This window comes from Arthrobotrys flagrans, assembly GCF_004000055.1.
Source record: "Arthrobotrys flagrans strain CBS H-5679 chromosome Unknown unitig_15, whole genome shotgun sequence".
NCBI classification, from domain to species: domain Eukaryota; kingdom Fungi; phylum Ascomycota; class Orbiliomycetes; order Orbiliales; family Orbiliaceae; genus Arthrobotrys; species Arthrobotrys flagrans.
In genome coordinates this window covers 2,647,878-2,663,905 of record NW_027137545.1, presented here as the reverse complement: position 1 = coordinate 2,663,905, position 16,028 = coordinate 2,647,878, and the positions used below count along the sequence as shown (strand labels likewise).

General features: G+C 48.1%; 8 protein-coding genes across 8 annotated transcripts; 4 read left to right on the top strand and 4 right to left on the bottom strand.

Annotated features, from left to right (window-relative positions):
• Positions 1-337: 337 nt before the first annotated feature.
• Positions 338-658, bottom strand: DFL_000683 (uncharacterized protein; the record flags this gene model as incomplete). Its single annotated transcript, XM_067636318.1, has 2 exons — positions 338-595; positions 656-658. 2 exons carry the CDS (start codon positions 656-658, stop codon positions 338-340), a joined length of 261 nt encoding a protein of 86 aa, XP_067495230.1.
• A 1,403-nt stretch (positions 659-2,061) lies between these two features.
• On the top strand, positions 2,062-3,803 carry DFL_000682 (uncharacterized protein; the record flags this gene model as incomplete). The annotated part of the gene is made up of 5 exons (XM_067636307.1): positions 2,062-2,116; positions 2,187-2,240; positions 2,312-2,620; positions 2,805-2,875; positions 3,060-3,803. The coding sequence occupies 5 exons, from the start codon at positions 2,062-2,064 to the stop codon at positions 3,801-3,803; spliced, it is 1,233 nt and encodes a 410-aa protein (XP_067495229.1).
• Positions 3,804-4,546: 743 nt separating this feature from the next.
• Positions 4,547-6,070, top strand: DFL_000681 (uncharacterized protein; the record flags this gene model as incomplete). Its single annotated transcript, XM_067636296.1, has 4 exons — positions 4,547-4,614; positions 4,755-5,062; positions 5,118-5,704; positions 5,780-6,070. The coding sequence occupies 4 exons, from the start codon at positions 4,547-4,549 to the stop codon at positions 6,068-6,070; spliced, it is 1,254 nt and encodes a 417-aa protein (XP_067495228.1).
• A 1,051-nt stretch (positions 6,071-7,121) lies between these two features.
• Positions 7,122-8,533, top strand: DFL_000680 (uncharacterized protein; the record flags this gene model as incomplete). Its single annotated transcript, XM_067636285.1, has 3 exons — positions 7,122-7,142; positions 7,254-7,393; positions 7,468-8,533. 3 exons carry the CDS (start codon positions 7,122-7,124, stop codon positions 8,531-8,533), a joined length of 1,227 nt encoding a protein of 408 aa, XP_067495227.1.
• Positions 8,534-9,769: 1,236 nt separating this feature from the next.
• Positions 9,770-10,388, bottom strand: DFL_000679 (uncharacterized protein; the record flags this gene model as incomplete). The annotated part of the gene is made up of 2 exons (XM_067636273.1): positions 9,770-9,988; positions 10,062-10,388. 2 exons carry the CDS (start codon positions 10,386-10,388, stop codon positions 9,770-9,772), a joined length of 546 nt encoding a protein of 181 aa, XP_067495226.1.
• Positions 10,389-11,603: 1,215 nt separating this feature from the next.
• On the bottom strand, positions 11,604-12,203 carry DFL_000678 (uncharacterized protein; the record flags this gene model as incomplete). The annotated part of the gene is made up of 1 exon (XM_067636262.1): positions 11,604-12,203. One exon carries the CDS (start codon positions 12,201-12,203, stop codon positions 11,604-11,606), a length of 600 nt encoding a protein of 199 aa, XP_067495225.1.
• Positions 12,204-12,850: 647 nt separating this feature from the next.
• DFL_000677 (uncharacterized protein) lies at positions 12,851-13,635 on the bottom strand (the record flags this gene model as incomplete). Its single annotated transcript, XM_067636249.1, has 3 exons — positions 12,851-13,134; positions 13,251-13,511; positions 13,575-13,635. 3 exons carry the CDS (start codon positions 13,633-13,635, stop codon positions 12,851-12,853), a joined length of 606 nt encoding a protein of 201 aa, XP_067495224.1.
• A 1,542-nt stretch (positions 13,636-15,177) lies between these two features.
• Positions 15,178-15,567, top strand: DFL_000676 (uncharacterized protein; the record flags this gene model as incomplete). The annotated part of the gene is made up of 1 exon (XM_067636238.1): positions 15,178-15,567. One exon carries the CDS (start codon positions 15,178-15,180, stop codon positions 15,565-15,567), a length of 390 nt encoding a protein of 129 aa, XP_067495223.1.
• Between the last annotated feature and the right edge of the window lie 461 nt (positions 15,568-16,028).

Sequence of the window (16,028 nt, the reverse complement as noted above, 5' to 3'; positions counted from 1 at the left end):
TACGCTATTGGAATGCTTCTAAACTGTGATCACACGGTGGATGTTGCCGATTCGATAGATACTTTGCGAGGTTTTCACCTGTCGGGTCCGGCTCCGGCTCGATGGGTTTCAAGAAGAGACAACCATACACTAATTCGTATGCATCTACGAATTGAGAACTCTTCAAGAAGGGATTGCGTATGCCTATTGGTATACAAGATAAGGACAAAGGAAAAAATAGGCGCCAGTTGCCGGTCCTTCTGTTTCCGCAGGAATTTCTTCAAGGTCCGAAGGCCCACCGAGATTCAGAGATGGCGTCTGTGCAGATTAGGTAAACTTTCCCCGAGTGGGTCCCTCTCTATTGAGATCCGCATGTTGACATTTTGTACCTGAGAGATCCGCTGTGATCTACGGCGGTAGGATTCTTTGTACCACCGTCTGCCAACTCCTGACGCCGCAAGATGCCGCTACCCGTGCCCAGAATCCCAGGGGCAAAAAAATTTGCCGCATAGGCCGCATTCGTATCGGCGGCTACTGCGCCACATTTCTGCCAGCGCACACCTACCTTGGTCGGCGCCCTTGACAGCTGTCCACCAATCATTGGCCCAGATGTAACCTAGGGCAGTTTTTATTCAGCAGGAGCTCGAGAATTTCATCCGGCCTCGAAAGTTCGAACCATTAAAACGTCAGTGGACTCCGCCCGATCCGACCTTCTTTTTCTCATAAACTCCGTCCACGTATGCCATTTCCAAACCTTCTGTCTTGGCTATCAGGTGATGAAGGCTTGATGAAGCAGGCAAGGGCCTTTGGCCTTGCTTAGCAGTTGGCAGGCGACAAAAGTATCAGCTGGACGTGGCAGAGCTTCGAAAAAAGCGAGCTGGGAATATCCACCTATCCGAAAGCAGTGTCTGCTCGTGTGAGCGAGGTATGTCATATACCTGCTTTGACGTCCATGTATATATGTACTTCGGTAAGGAGGGGCTGTTCGGGGACGGTTGGGTACCCCATCTGGCAGCTCCGAAGTATCCAGCTGGGAGAGCTTTTTGTTATAGCACCAGATACGCAACCGGGGTTTCTACCCTGCTGATACTAAAAATGTCTTTCGCTTCGGGGCCGACTGACATGACATGCATCGGGAGGTACGACAACCGGGGGGATCAACAGGGCTATTGCTGGCCGACAGGTTCTGGGGTAGGGTGCCCCATGCCCTCCTGTGGCTCGAGCAAGAGCCGCCCAAGCGGTGAAAAATTTGTCTTTCCCTTGCAGATGGGTGCCGGGGTAAACTCAAGCATGGAAGGGGATATAGAAGCGGCAAAGAACAAAAAAACGTGTTTGTATCTTGCAGGTTGCGCAAGCGTCGCATGCACGGTGCCATCATCGGTTCCCAATTTCTGGGAATTTCATCTATCAGTTAGGCTCGGCCTTCCCGAAATAGTTACAAATTCGAGAAGCCTCTTTTCTGAGGGTTGCAGCCGCAACAGCCACAGCGTGCAGGCAGGTGGCGCCAAGCGAACATGAGTTTTCTATTTCCTCGGGAAATCCAAAGTCCGGTATCGCCTGGACTTACCGAATGCTACGAGGATTACATAATTCTGGAGGGCATCTCGTCGGCCGTAACGGTTTTCAGCCCGCTGCATTGTTCTACCATCGAGCCTATCAGAGCATCGATGCTATCAAAATTTTATCCACTAGTTACAAGAATTTCTGGTATTTGAAGCTGCAGAATGATAAACCAGTTGCGTATATCCGCCACAATGTTAGAAATGCCTGATTACCATAGCTTTTTGTGATATCGTAGCACCTTCCTCGCAGCTCAAGAAGCTTCTGAACCCGAAGATAGGAGGCCTTTGAGACTTTGAAGCTTCCGTGTCGCCGATTGGCTCGAAAATCCTGTTGGCAGCCGGTGCTGGCCAGCTGAGCGAACCCGCAACACATCTGCTGTGCACTCGCCGATTCCGTTTGAATTCTACTGTCTTCTCCGTTACAAGCTTAAGCTTGCATGGACGATTGCGAATCACACCTGGGCTTGGAAGCTTAGACTGGAGGAAAAATTCGACTGGTAATCAAGTCGAATCCAACTTGATGTCCGAGCGAAGCCGCCACACTTACACAAGCGGAGTTACGTTATACTATCGAGGTACTCCATCATAACTTCGAAAATAATATCATCGTTTTGCATCCGACCAATCGTACGTCGTGAAATCCAGCTTCCGCGACCTCCGGCGTCGGATTTCTTCGTGATCTTGAAAATCAGATATCCGGTATACTATATATCCCAGCCCCGACACACTAACCTGCACCCCAGACACTCAAAAGCTGAGGAACCTAGCAGGAAGTCTATTGACTTCAAAGAACCTTACTGTCGTGTCCCTGCGTGTGCGTGTGCAGGAGCTTGCGTATACCATAGCGCTCGAGCTCGGGGTATCTTACAGCCAAAAAGCTGGAAGTATCGACAAGTACCACCAAGGGGGATCAAGTGGCACCGGGGGACTGGTGGCAAAGAAAGAAATGGAGACAGTTGCGACCTGGGCACCAGGTGATTACCTCACTGACCGAGCTGAGACTCGTCTACGCTTTGCCTTGGTAATTTTGAATCAGCCAATAACTGATATCGAAGGGTTTACGAGATTATGGAATAATGGTATGTATGCATAATGAATCACCAAAGCTTCATATCATCCCATTTTTTCCCTCTCTCTTGTCCTTTTTGGGGAAGTCGGAGTCAGAGTAATATCCTGTTTTAGAGGGTTTATAATCACTCCGCACTTATCTCCATATTCTATGCTATATTGAAAATATATTATGATTTCTAAGAATTATAACAGCAAGTCTTCGGGTTTGTGCAGATGGTGGGGCGAATCAGATTTATGGTATCGAAATTGACAACGACATACCTGTAAGTGTATCGTTCCCCACTCCTTCTCCTCGGATTCATAAACCAGAAAATCATCTCCACGGTTACGCCGATTCGCAAATGGAATGGTTCCCTTAACTCCGTTTGTAATCACTCGCACCTATACCTCTACACATCAGAAAACTGATTCGAGGTTCCCAAAATACCTTCTGTGCATATTATCTAGATCCCTGACTGCATCACCGGTGACCTTGACTCTCTTCAATCCAAAGTTGGAAACTACTATCGCGCACTTGGTGTATCCATAGTTCCAGATCACAGCCAATACGCAACGGATTTTACAAAATCCCTCAACTGGGTACTGAAGCAGGAACAACTTCATGACTCTCCAAAGCAAGGTTCTGCCTCTGACGGCGACGAAGATGATGGCGCGAATGTCCTAAAAGAGGGTATATACGGCGTACCATGGGCTGGCCAACCAGGTGCTCCATCTTGGATTGAACATGCACCCCTGGATATTATAGCTTACGGTGCAATGGGAGGTCGTATGGATCAGACCTTTCATGCAATAGATCAGCTGTTCCAGGCGAGCAATCGTTTGAATGGAGGAATTAAAGGAAGTGGGGAAGACCAAGAAAGAGGAGGAGAAGAAGAGGGTCAGAATACGAGTTCATCTAATACGGCTGAGAGAAAATTGATACTTATGTCTGACGAGAGCGTGACGTTCCTGTTGGAGAAAGGGAAGAATATTATTGAAACACCTTTGAATGTCTTCGGGAAGACTTGTGGGTTGATACCGGTTGCGGCGGCGTCTGTGATTACGACGAAGGGACTGGAATGGGATTTAAATGAGGCAGAGACGAAGTTCGGGGGCATGGTGAGCACGAGCAATCATTTGATTCAGGACCGCGTGGAAGTCGTGACGACGGAAAAGTTGTTATTTACCATGGAGATGCGCAAGACAAAATAATTATAATATAGTCAAACCCGGTCTCAGCTCTCGAGGCTACTCATTAGCATTTTTACTTATTAAGGAGCCATCCTATGTATTTGTAAAATTCGAAGCATCCTTAGAGATAGGCTTATCAGCCTATTCACTAGATACCAGTATAGAATATAGATTCTACCTGTAGACAACACATATTTGACGCCAATGGCTCCATTTTACAACATCTCCACTCCCATAGCCAGGGGACTTGGGAAGCTTCCAGATTATCTAAGCTGTGGCTGATACGTATATACGGACTGGCGGGTGCAGGACCTTTACCGCGGTTAGCAGCGTGAAGCGTCGGTTGAGGCCAAAAGAGTGCCAAATGCGGCACGGCCGAACAGCAAATCGCATTCCACAACATGTGCCTTTCCCCTGCCTTTTTGGGCTTCGACTTGCCTCGGCTCAAACGCGTGGACAACCAAACTTCCCCGGATAGCCTTCTCGCCCTTTTCGCCCTTCTCTCCCCGGATTATTTTTTCACCCCAATTTCTAATCCATCTTACGTAGTACATACGCATCTCTTCCGATAGCCGTGGCCATCAGCTCGGGATAACTACAGATAAGAAGTGGTTATAGAACATACATAACTGTTGCTATAAAACCTTGATCTGTGACGCAGCCGGCAGTCTTCATCTTCCCTTCAAGACATTCCGAACTACAACAACCTCTCTCAGCCCTCACATTCATCTCCCAGTTCGTCCAATAGAACTTCATTATCCACAATGGCAGACAGACTCAAGAACGTTTTGAACCACCTAAACCCTGGCGTCTCGTCAGGACGTGCCTCTGTGTAAGTGTCAATCTCCACATGTCTCAAAACGGCTCTTCGGAGGCGATCGGGTCCAGAATCTTCCTTGCGACGAGGGGAAAAGTCGTATATGTTGGCCACTTTCCTTTGCAGCCTGTGATCTAACGGTGGCACCAAACCAGGCTCTCCAAGAACCCAGATGATATCGTCATCACTTATGCAACCCGTACAGCCCTCGCGAAGGGCGTGAAGGGTTCTTTCAAGGATACACCGATCGAGAACCTGCTGTTGCAGCTCTTGCAAGGTGTCATCAAGAACTCTAAGATCGACCCCGTGCTCGTTGAGGACATCGCCTGCGGCAATGTTGCCGATGCGAACATGGCCAACAAGATCAGGATGGCCGCATTGACAGCTGGATTCCCGAACACAACGGCCGCACATGCCGTCAACCGATTTTGCTCATCTGGATTGATGGCTATCCAGGATATTGGTATGTGGCTGGTTCGTAATTTGTCTGTGGCGGTGGTATGCTAACTTTTGGGCAGCCCAACAAATCTCCAACGGTTCGATTGATATTGGTATCGCCGTCGGCGCCGAGTCCATGACCCAGAACACCAAGATCAGAGAGCCATCCGTTGTCTCTGCTGAGGTCTCTGCTAACCAGGAGGCCGAGGACTGCAAACAGCCCATGGGTCAGACATCCGAGAATGTCGGAAATGATTTCGGTATTTCCCGTGAGCTGCAGGACAGATACGCCGCCGAGTCCTACCAGCGTGCCGAAGCCGCCCAGAAGGCCGGCTGGTTCAATGACGAGATCCTTCCAATCACCACTGTTGTCATCGATCCTAAGACCGGCGAAAAGAAGACCGTCACCGTCACCGCTGATGAGGGTCCACGTCACGGAACTACCTATGAGTCCCTGTCGAAGATCCGTCCAGCTTTCCCACAGTTCGGTAACAAGTCGACCGGCGGTAACAGCTCCCAGGTCACCGATGGTGCTGCTGCCTTGCTCTTGATGAAGCGATCGACAGCACAGAAGCTTGGTCAACCAATCTTGGCCAAGTATGTTCTCAGCACGGTTGTCGGTGTTGCTCCCAGAATCATGGGTATCGGTCCATCCGTTGCTATTCCTGTAAGTTATTTAACACCCAAGGCCACCCGCTGCAAATCGACAGGAAGGCGAAGATACTAACCTTGAGTGCTATAGAAACTCCTCTCCAAGCTTAACTTGACAATTAAGGATATTGATGTCGTCGAACTAAACGAGGCCTTCGCTTCGATGGCCGTCTACTGTCTGAACAAGCTTGAGATCCCACATGAGATCATGAACGTCCGTGGTGGAGCCATCGCTTTGGGTCACCCGTTGGGTGCCACCGGTGCCCGACAAGTCGTCACCGGTCTATCGGAGTGCAGAAGGACAGGAAAGAAGCTTCTCCTGACCAGCATGTGCATTGGAAGCGGACAGGGTATGGCTGGGTTGTTCGTTAATGAGGCTTAGGGGGCTTCCAGACTGGGAGGGCTGGTGAGGGAAGTGGATTGTATATTACTGAGGTGTGATGATTGAAGCTACATGAAGTGCTAGTGGATGAGGAGTGCGTTCAGCTACGACAGACGACGTCCTTTAGACGTTTTTTGCCTGGCGTCTGCTGACTAGGAGTCCCTCTAGACTAGCTGCGCTTAATTAATACTTCAAGGCTTAAGTACGCAGCAGGTAAGGCCTATATTACCACGGGAGCGTTTCCGGACATGTATATTTTTATAGCAATGGGCAAGGCTTTCTTTGATTTCATAACTATTGATCCTTCGATTTTGACGAATTCATGAATTCAACCATCGACGGAACTAACGCGAATTTAGCGTGGGATTTAATTATGGCCTCACATTCGCTAGAAAAAGACCGGGATGTTAACATGCGTGCATCATTTGCGCACACCGGTTTGTAGCATTTCGCGTGGACAAAAGCTGAAAGAGAATAGATCTGTACCCCTTCTTCCGAGCCCGAGATCCTGGCTTTCGACCTGGACGAACCAAGTCTGAGCTCTGCCGGACCCTCGAACCGGTCTTGCGCAACTGCCTTACCGGCTGATATATGGTATCATTCATGGGCCTCGACACTCTCAGAAATCTCTCCTTATGTTCCAAGCACTACCGGGGTCTTGTCGTGCCAGCTTTTTTTCTCTCATGTCGTTCTCGGTCTTTACGACAACGAGCCAGAAGTGTCTTTGGAATATGTTAAGGCCGGTCGTACGGTATGTTTGAAATTCGATTGCTTCGGGTGGCCTTCCACATAATACTGGTTGCCGGTTTCAATTACTATACTAGGAGCTTCGATGTAAATTCCATTTTCAGGATTGGACTTCTAATGTAAACAACTTGTACGCTGTGGACATGCCACCATAACCGTCCAAGAAACCGACCGGCTAACGTCCTGCCTCCACGTCTCTACCCATCACCCACCCCCCACGCGTCTCTCCAAACCACCTACCCGCTACGTCTTCACCTCCTACGCTAACCTCATCGTACACATCGCGCTACCAACCATCTAAGTAATGAAAGAAACCCAAGATCAGGTCCCAGGGTCTACGGACCCGGCTAGTGCCCTGGAGGGCAAAAGTCCTCCTACTTTGCTCTCAATACCCTTCGAAGTTTGGTCCGATATTGTACCTTACCTGTCTCTCTAGGAACTCAAGTCTCTCTCGTCGGTCTCCAAGAGATACCGCCGAATCACAGCACCCTCCATTTTCTCGCGTCTCAAGCTTTGTGATGCTTCATTGAATGCTTTCGAAAATGGAGATCTTGCAGAAATCAGAAGAGCAATCCGGTGTGTTCCCTTCAGGTTTTATGCCTATTTACCTAACAGGTTCATGAAATGAATATTGATATTCGAAACTACAGTCATGTTACCTTCGAAGGCATAAAGGTTCGCTCCCCTAGCGACATCGACCATGCGAGCGTGCTAGCCCTGAGATATACCCATTTCTTCCCGCTGTTCCCAAACGTCAAGAGTTTGGACATCCAGTGTCGAGGATTAGGTCGACTGTTCTACTACGGCCTCCTATCTCAAATTCTAGAGCACATGTCCCAACAACCATCACTACGAGTTTTAAAGTTAGGACATGACTATGGAGATGCTTCCTTCGACATCGTCAGTCCGGATCCAACTGTGAACCTCAACATCATGGGTGGTCTCGCTATTGACTTAATGATAACTAAAATCAGCGACGACGGGAGGGAAACTGAGAACCGACTTGAGGATTTGGCAGTATTCCCAAATCTCAGAGAATTAACTATCCAAGATTCTCTATGCATCGACCTACTAGCCAGCCCTCGTTCATGCGAAGCTATCTCCCTCCTTCTACCATCGTTTAGGAACGTACGAAAACTTTCAATAACTTGTGGATGGCTGGACACTACGAAACTCCCATGGCCCGAAGATCTTTCACACGGCAATCCAGAAGATTGGACCCCCTACTTCAAAACCTTCCCATCAACATACCCCCTCGTCGAAGAACTCTCCATCACAACAAAAGAGGCCTTCCGTTCCGAAGACTTCGAGCTGCTCCCCGGAACCTTCCCAACCCTACGACATCTAAAAGTCAAGGCCTCATCGATGTGGGACGAGTCCAGGAATCCGGACTGGGGTGAGACAGCATACACACATTTGATGAGGTTCGAGAATTTAGAAACAGTTCGGATTACCTGGCCTCTGCAGGTTGGATTTATTCCAAGTTCTCATGTAACACATCAGCAGTGGTATATGAAAAGGACATTGCAAGGTTGGATGGAGGAAGGGGTGGGGAAGTTGAAGGTTTTGGAACTTATCAGGGTTGAGAATCCGATTGCGGCTTGTATGGGTCGCTTCTTTCACGTTCCGAGGGAGGTGCTCGATCCGTTGGTTTTTTGTATCGTTAGAGAAGGCGAGGGTCTGGAGTTGAGGCGTGGGCGTGCTCCTGAGGATTAGGGTCCTAGATGGTGTTCAAGCATGTATGGACCATTAAAGGTTTTCATTATATCTGAGTTGGTATCAACTCATATGTGTCGTTAATATCAAACTACAAGGCCGTCCTAAGCCGTAGACGCCGGGTGGTTGAATAAATTCCGGCTGGGGTTTAATATCATTTTCATTCTACCTTTTGCGATCATTTGTCTTGATTCTTAAAAATGTACTCAGAGCTAGCGAAGGCGGTGCGGAGGCGTGTGAGGTTTAGGAAGACAGTGGCGAGGTGGGACATTGGGGATACTGCGGTGGGGGCGGGGCCGTATTCGTAGGGTGTGTAGATGTGGGAGGTTATGTTTCTATCTTATCAAGCTAGCTGTGATATCCTGGTTTGTAGAAGTATGAGATATGCAGGACTTGATATCAAAATTTTAATCATATCATAAAATTTACCGCACAAACCCTCTACACCCAATAAGACTACCACTTTCGAACGACTTTAAAGAATCTACATCAAGATAAATACTTTTAAGAATCATAATTTTCGAAATAATTTGAACAACTATAGAAAATGATTGAAGTGTGTTGGGGGTCATGAATTGCAACATGTAACCCCATATTTCGATTGCAAGGACGGCAAGTGCTGGCGATAGGGTTGCATCGTCGGCGAGGTCTAAACTTTGGCCTTCGAGGCTCACGGCGGTACTGGGTTAATCGTAGATTGAATGGTTGCGGTCAGACGAAAGCAGTTGATAGACCTCAGCTCATGCTTTGTGCCCACGTCCAACGCAATTCAATGTTCAGATTGCCGTTTTGAGATCCACCGCACTATCCTAAAATATTACAGCCGTATGTGCCGAATGTGGACTCGTTATTTAGAATACTGACAAAATGGTGAAGAATTGACGGCGGTTGGATATTTTCCATGTTCGTTCCGAACAGGATCGACTCGACAACGAATTCAAAGGCAAACAACTTCAATATCAGAATTAAACGCGAGATAGCTACATACGAACGAACTCGGAGCTGAAAAGGGAAACGCTGGTAAACACAAAAGGCTTCAGAGGTAGCAGGTTCTCCCACACGCATGTATAAATCAAGATTCGAAAAACAAGAAAGAGAGAAAGAAAGGCAGCAACCTCAAACCTCCAAAGAGAAATAAACAGAACATCAAAAAACCAATATTACCAACAAAACGAACCTCAATCAAAACCCCTAGATCCTAAAAGCAACGTCTTCCCGTGGCCCTCCTTCCTTCTCTTAACGAAGTCGCTTCAACAATCCCTTAAGAACCGACCCCTTCGCAAACTCCTTTTTATAGAACATACCGTGATTCAGCGTATACTTCCTAAGCTCAGCAACATTCTTGAACCGTCGAATATCCTTACAAGCTTCTACATCCTCAATATTTTTGACCTCGGTGGCGCGACGGTAAGCGTGTAGGATATGATAGATGTTGATGTTTTCCTTCTTGATCATCTATATATATCCACCGTTAGCATCTATCCTGTAATGTTTCCAAACCAAAAGAGTTATCGAATAAAAAACATACCTTCCTACACTGCGTAATCGTCACCGGCAACGGCTCGATCCCAATAACCTTCGCCAGCCTCTGCCAGTCGGATAAAGCAAACCCACTCCCAACACGAGCCGTAAACTCAACATCAACCGCGGTTTGAAACTTCGCTTTTTCCTTCTTTCTACGTTCCTCGTCCCATCCTTGGCTTATAGCGAGGCGTTTGAAGGTTCTTAGGACCGAAGCTTCGGGTGAGGGGTTATATCCGAAGGAACTGTGGCCTTGGAAGTAGTTGTCGATTGCACCGGGTTGGAAGAGTGGGACGCCGCTGGAGGGGCGGGAGGTGGGGACGGCGGGAGACATGGTGAAGGGGGTTGGGAAAGGGTTTTTTGGTGATGGGGATGTGGGGATAGGCTGTGGAGGAGGTGTTTTGAAGGATGGGTCTGCGATGGACCTTTCCTCGAGCGGTGGGTTGAAGTCTGGTTTGACTTCTTCCTAGGTAGGCGAGTGAAGACGAGTCCGAGAATTTTCCTAGCTGTGGAGAAGATCTTAAGGATAAGAGAAAGAGAGGAAAGCTTGTAAGATCGAGGCTGCTGTTCTGAGATATATATCGAGTGTGGGGGGTAGCTATGAGTCTAAACTTGAATACACTCGAAGCTATAATCTTCTAATATTGTTTGCTTAAAGAACTATGGAAACATAATAGCCTCGAATCCAGCTTCATCTCGAAGCTTTTATAACCAGCAGAAAATATTCACATGGCCAAGTAGCCGTCCCAAGTTACCAACTACCTAACGTCGGTCCCTTGCAGGCCACATCAGCGAACAAAGGACTCTATGCAGAAAGCACCCAAAGAGGCGAAGTCCCTTTGGATTCGTACGCCACCAAGGCTTAATTCGTACAATCATCCAGCATCTATTCATGTAAGCTTCCCGAGTTCCCGCGCTCACTGTCTCGTTACACAACTTTTGCCGAATCATACTAAAGTATTCTCCGAGATCGAGACTGAACAGCGTTTTCGAAAGGCTTCCATCTTAAAAATTTGTGATATCACACGCATTTCTTCGGATTGTTTTTCCCGCGTGATGTAATCCTTCATGGTATCGAAGTATCAACGGACCGGGGGAAATAATGGATTAAGCGCAAACCATTGGCTGTCGTTCGGCGTCTGTCGTGACGGTTTGCATAAACTAAGGCTGTTTTCATAGGCAGAAGGACATTCGATGCAGGGGACCTTCGTGGCTGTGGGCGGAAAATGTGTTGAATGGGAGGTTTTTTCGAGTTGAAGCGCGGCACAGCATGCAGGGAGACCCAAGCGGCTGGGGATCCTTCATGACAGGTGACAGAGGACAAGGAAAAAAAAAAAAAAAAAAAAGAAAGTCGATTGTGTGCTTTTGAATCTACATGTAAGTATTGTACGTACATGCGTGTAAGCCATTGCGGGATTGGTAGGTAGGTGATATAAATGTGAACCGGTGGTAGCCGGGTTCATGGTTCGATCGAAGCGGTTCTCGGTGCCAACCGAGTTCCGATATCGATAGGTATCGTAGCCTTCATTCCATCCAAAAGAGATCCTGGTTAGTTCGTTTCCCGTTTTTCATCCTCCTCTGCCCCCCCTTCACCGTTCTCTCCTTCATCTCCTTCGCCCTCGTCTGATCCCGAGGACTTCAATTTCCTATTCCCACCAACATGCTGTCCCGTGTAACACCCAACCGTATCGCCTCTATCCCCACAACATGACATATGATACCCCTGCGGATAAATCGCGAACATCTCCTCATCATCCAGCCTTCCATGGATTTCCTCATCATGGTCTGCAAAAAAATCATCTCTATCAGGATCAAATTCTCCGGGATGGTATGAACAGGCTTCATCGTCGTTTTCTTCGTCCATAAAGCATTCTTTGCAATTTACGCAATAAAAGATTTCTAGAGGATCTCGTTTTCGTTTTCGATCGGATGAGATTGAACGGCCTGTTGTGGTTGTGGGATCGATGATTAATGATGATGATGACGATGATGATGATGATGATGTACCGGTGGGTTGGAGGTTCTCGATCATGCCGTGGAATTCCGCGGTTCGGGATTTGATGTTGTAATCGCTATCGCAAAGGAGGCGGAGAAGCGTACGGACGTGTTGGTCCGACGCGGTTTGGATGACTTCGTAGATATCTGTCATCTTGGGTAACGGAGAGAGAGAGAGAGGGGTGAGATATGAAGGGTTGGAATCGATGTTTTGAGGAAGATAGATGGGGAGGTCGAAAGGACCCTCGGCTTTGGAAGCCCTCCTGCGATGACGACGCGGCGCGTTGGGGTTGGGGAAAAGCATCTATGGCGTTTTGGGTATGTGACACAAGCCCGCATTTCTTGGCAGGCACCGGCATGACCCGTTAGCCGTGGCGTGCTATCCACTCTGCGATAATATATATGGCAATAATTCAGCCTTTGGTTACGTGATATTACTCAATTCTTATGCCGGTGGTATTACCAATAGACATGCTTGGGCGCATTATATCTATGGGGCGCCCGTCCCTGAGGGTCCTCGTAGTCTTCTAGGGACCGAATTGGCATCAGCTCTCCCCCCTGAAGAGGTCCGGAGCTCGAGGATTTCCCCATCGGGCAGAAGTAGTTGACCGCCCGGCAGCAAGATCTTCCACACCTTCAATATCAGGCATCCTATCCCATCTCGATCTCTAACTGTTGACGAGTACCAGAAAGGGTTGAGATTGGAGAGCATTCATAGTTCTTGTTGCAACTGCTGGGTCGTTGATGTTTGGCGATTGGACGCCTGTGAGAGCTCGGAGCTCCCCTGTTAGCACGTTGGCATTAGGGGGTTGGTTGGTTGTCATTGAGGGGTACGCTCGTGGCGCTGGGCTGTTCAGCCTCTATTTCTTCTTCTGTGGTGGCTTCTGGCATTTCGCTCTTTGGAAGCTGTATATCCGGTTGGGGACTTTGAGGTAGGTTTTCGGCACCTGGATGTAGCTCATCCAGATTACTCCTCGAATCAACAATCAATATTGGTTCTTCATCCTCCCGTTCGTTATCATCGCCCTGCTCATCCCAATCCTCCTGCTTTATGCGTATAGCATTTTGGGGTCTTTGCGTTCGATCTATCGATCGAGGAAGATCCGATATCTGAACGTAAACCCACGGTGTGATATTATCCTGCAACTCACGCATATCAGGTCTCGAATGGCGTTCCATTAATTCTCGCATTTAGATATACCCTGAGTGGTCGTTGAGGAGGTCGATGGGGTTGAGGAAGTTTTGGGGTTCGGGAATTCTGTGGACGGTGGAGGGGAGCCAGGCTCTGTATCGGGGAGTTTTGTAGGAGGGGGTGCCTTGCCAGATGTATACGCCGGTGCGGTGTGGATTCCGATGGCGGTTATGGAGCCCTTTTGGTGGGAGAGGGTGACTTCGTGACAGGATGTGGGGTTGGGATTGCGTGGGTGCGGGTTTGTGCCGGTTAGGAAGTAGTTGAACCATTCTGGACCGATTTAGCGGAGGAAGACGGTGTAGTATGCTGAGGAGGGGGAGGAAGTCTCGATACCTATTCTCGTGGCAACAAAATATTTAAACCATCGGCCCAGGGAGGCTACGGCGTGGGGCATTTAGATAACATTTTACACCTGCATGCGGTTTTAATGGAAATGTCGCATGGTTGAGCTGGATATCAGCTCACTGGCTCTCGTGATCTCAACGGCGAGCGTTAAAAATGCAACAAATAATCGTGTTGTCTACAGCGTATTTAAGAATAAATTGTAAAGCAGTGGTAATTATTCGATAGATAAAATGGTGTTTTAAAGAATAGAAGAGAAGGAAGGAAATAATATAATGATACACCGTGATTCGGTATCTCTATCCAGTCTGTAGAAACAGATTAATGTCTGTTGTGATCGAACAAAATTCCCAGCAGGCCCGAGCAGACAGCTGGCATGAACTCCTAACCTTTGGAGACCTATCTCGATTCAATACACACGCCGTAGCACTCATTATCCCCCAATTCCAGTCCCTCCATAGCTGCATAAGACTGCCCCATCCTACCACCCTTCTCGAAACCCCAAAATCGGCGGCAACTCTAGACTATAATTCATACTCTTAAATATCGTTTCATTAATCGATGGTAAATTTATCCTTTCCAACTCTCTATGGTCAATACCTTCGTCCTCTGCCGGCACTAATGAGTACGGTGTCTGCATACTCTGTCGCTCATACCGTTTTATTAGATGTCCTTCTGGAATCCTCGTGAGCGGGGATACGGGACAACTGATATCCCCACTGCCCTGATCCCGACTCTTAGCCCCCACTTGTATTACATCACCCATCTCAAACCTCCCAAACCTAAACCTTCGCCCCCCCATCACCCCTCAACTCCACCCCGCTACCATAACTCCTACCCCTCTCCCCGTCGGCGCATTCCACCCCTTCCTCTTTCTCGGATTATACTTATTAGGAATAACGATATAATCCGCAAGATATATCCCCGGTGGAGGGACGACCGGTTGTTCTATTATATTTTTATGCAGGAGTTGTGCTTTATCTTTTATTTCTGGGCAGGATTCGCAGAGCGTGCGAAGGAGGGAGCGGATGTGGGCGTCCGGACTGGATTTTAGGATTTCTTCGATGGGGTCGTGGGGGAGGATTTTGGGGAGGGGTGGGGATTTTGAGAGGGTCATAATTGTGTACAAGGTAGGCTTAGGGTTGGGATATCGGATTTAAGAGATCTTGATGTGATATGAGTATGTATGTCAAAATATTGAAGATCGGTCCGACAAATTTAAAAAGTATAATAGCACAAAACTATAGCATCGACAAGAGTTCCGACGGGCTGTCTATAAAACTATAAAATAGGGCTGGTATTGCCTGTGCTCTAATTCCGAGATGGAATGATACAGAATATCAACCAACCAATATTTGCCCAACGCGCTGCACGCTCTCTTACCTATCCTCCTCCATCCCGCAAAAAAGTGCATCATCCTGCGTTTTGGGCAGAAGCAAACGTTTCAGGCGCAAGAAAAACACGCATAGCAATCGAACAAGTCTAATCTTCATCTCAGTTTTAAAGACCCTTTCCAAGATCACCTACATTCCTTTGCCACCGGGCGTTGTAGTTAGAGAGTCGGTGGTTGCGAATTGAAAACGCATCGATCGAGATGACTTCCAACGCATCTGCGACGCTTCCACCGCTATCAAGTATTTTAAATGAACCAATTCACTTGAATGGTGTCCCAAGGCAAGGTCCGAATGCCCCACTTCTGGCGGCTAGGCCCGTTATACTCAGGCCTATTCAACAGCCTCCACCGGTCACCGGTCCCAGAGATCTAGACGTCCGAGAAATAGTCCAATCGGCAACAAGAGAAGAACTTCAAAACTTCCTAGACGCCTTAATATCAGCAGACTTCAAAAACGAAGCTAGGCTTCAAAAATACCATTTCCAAAACACCCAACTCCGGGAGGCAAAACGGCACCGGGCCGAGGCTGAAGCACGGCAGCAGCAGCAACGGCGGGAACGCCGCAAATTCAACGCGCAAACGGAAAGCTGAGACACAGATAGCAGTTTGCGTAGCTTGCTTCCAATCATACGACGAGGCAGACAATCATGATACCGCTTGTAGGTCTCATCCGGGACCCTGGGAAGCAGATCTAGATCATGATATGTGGGGGGATATGTTGGATGATCCTAGGGATAATAATCATGAGGACTTTTTTAATGATCGTCCTGATGCGTTTATTATGGAATGTTGTGGGGATAGGGGGGGGTAGTGTGGGGTGTGAGGTCGATAGGCATAGGTCGAGGTTTAGGAGGGAGAGTGAGCAAGTGGGGGATGGACAGTTTCATCCTTCTGCGGGACGGGTCGTGACGAACCGTCGCCAAGCGCGGCGGGTAATTGAACCTGAAGATTCATATGGCGAGGAAGACGAAGATGATGAAGATGATGATGAATATTCAGCTGCTACGTAGGTTAGGTAATTTGAGCTTGTTAACGTTTGAGCGAGCTGGTCG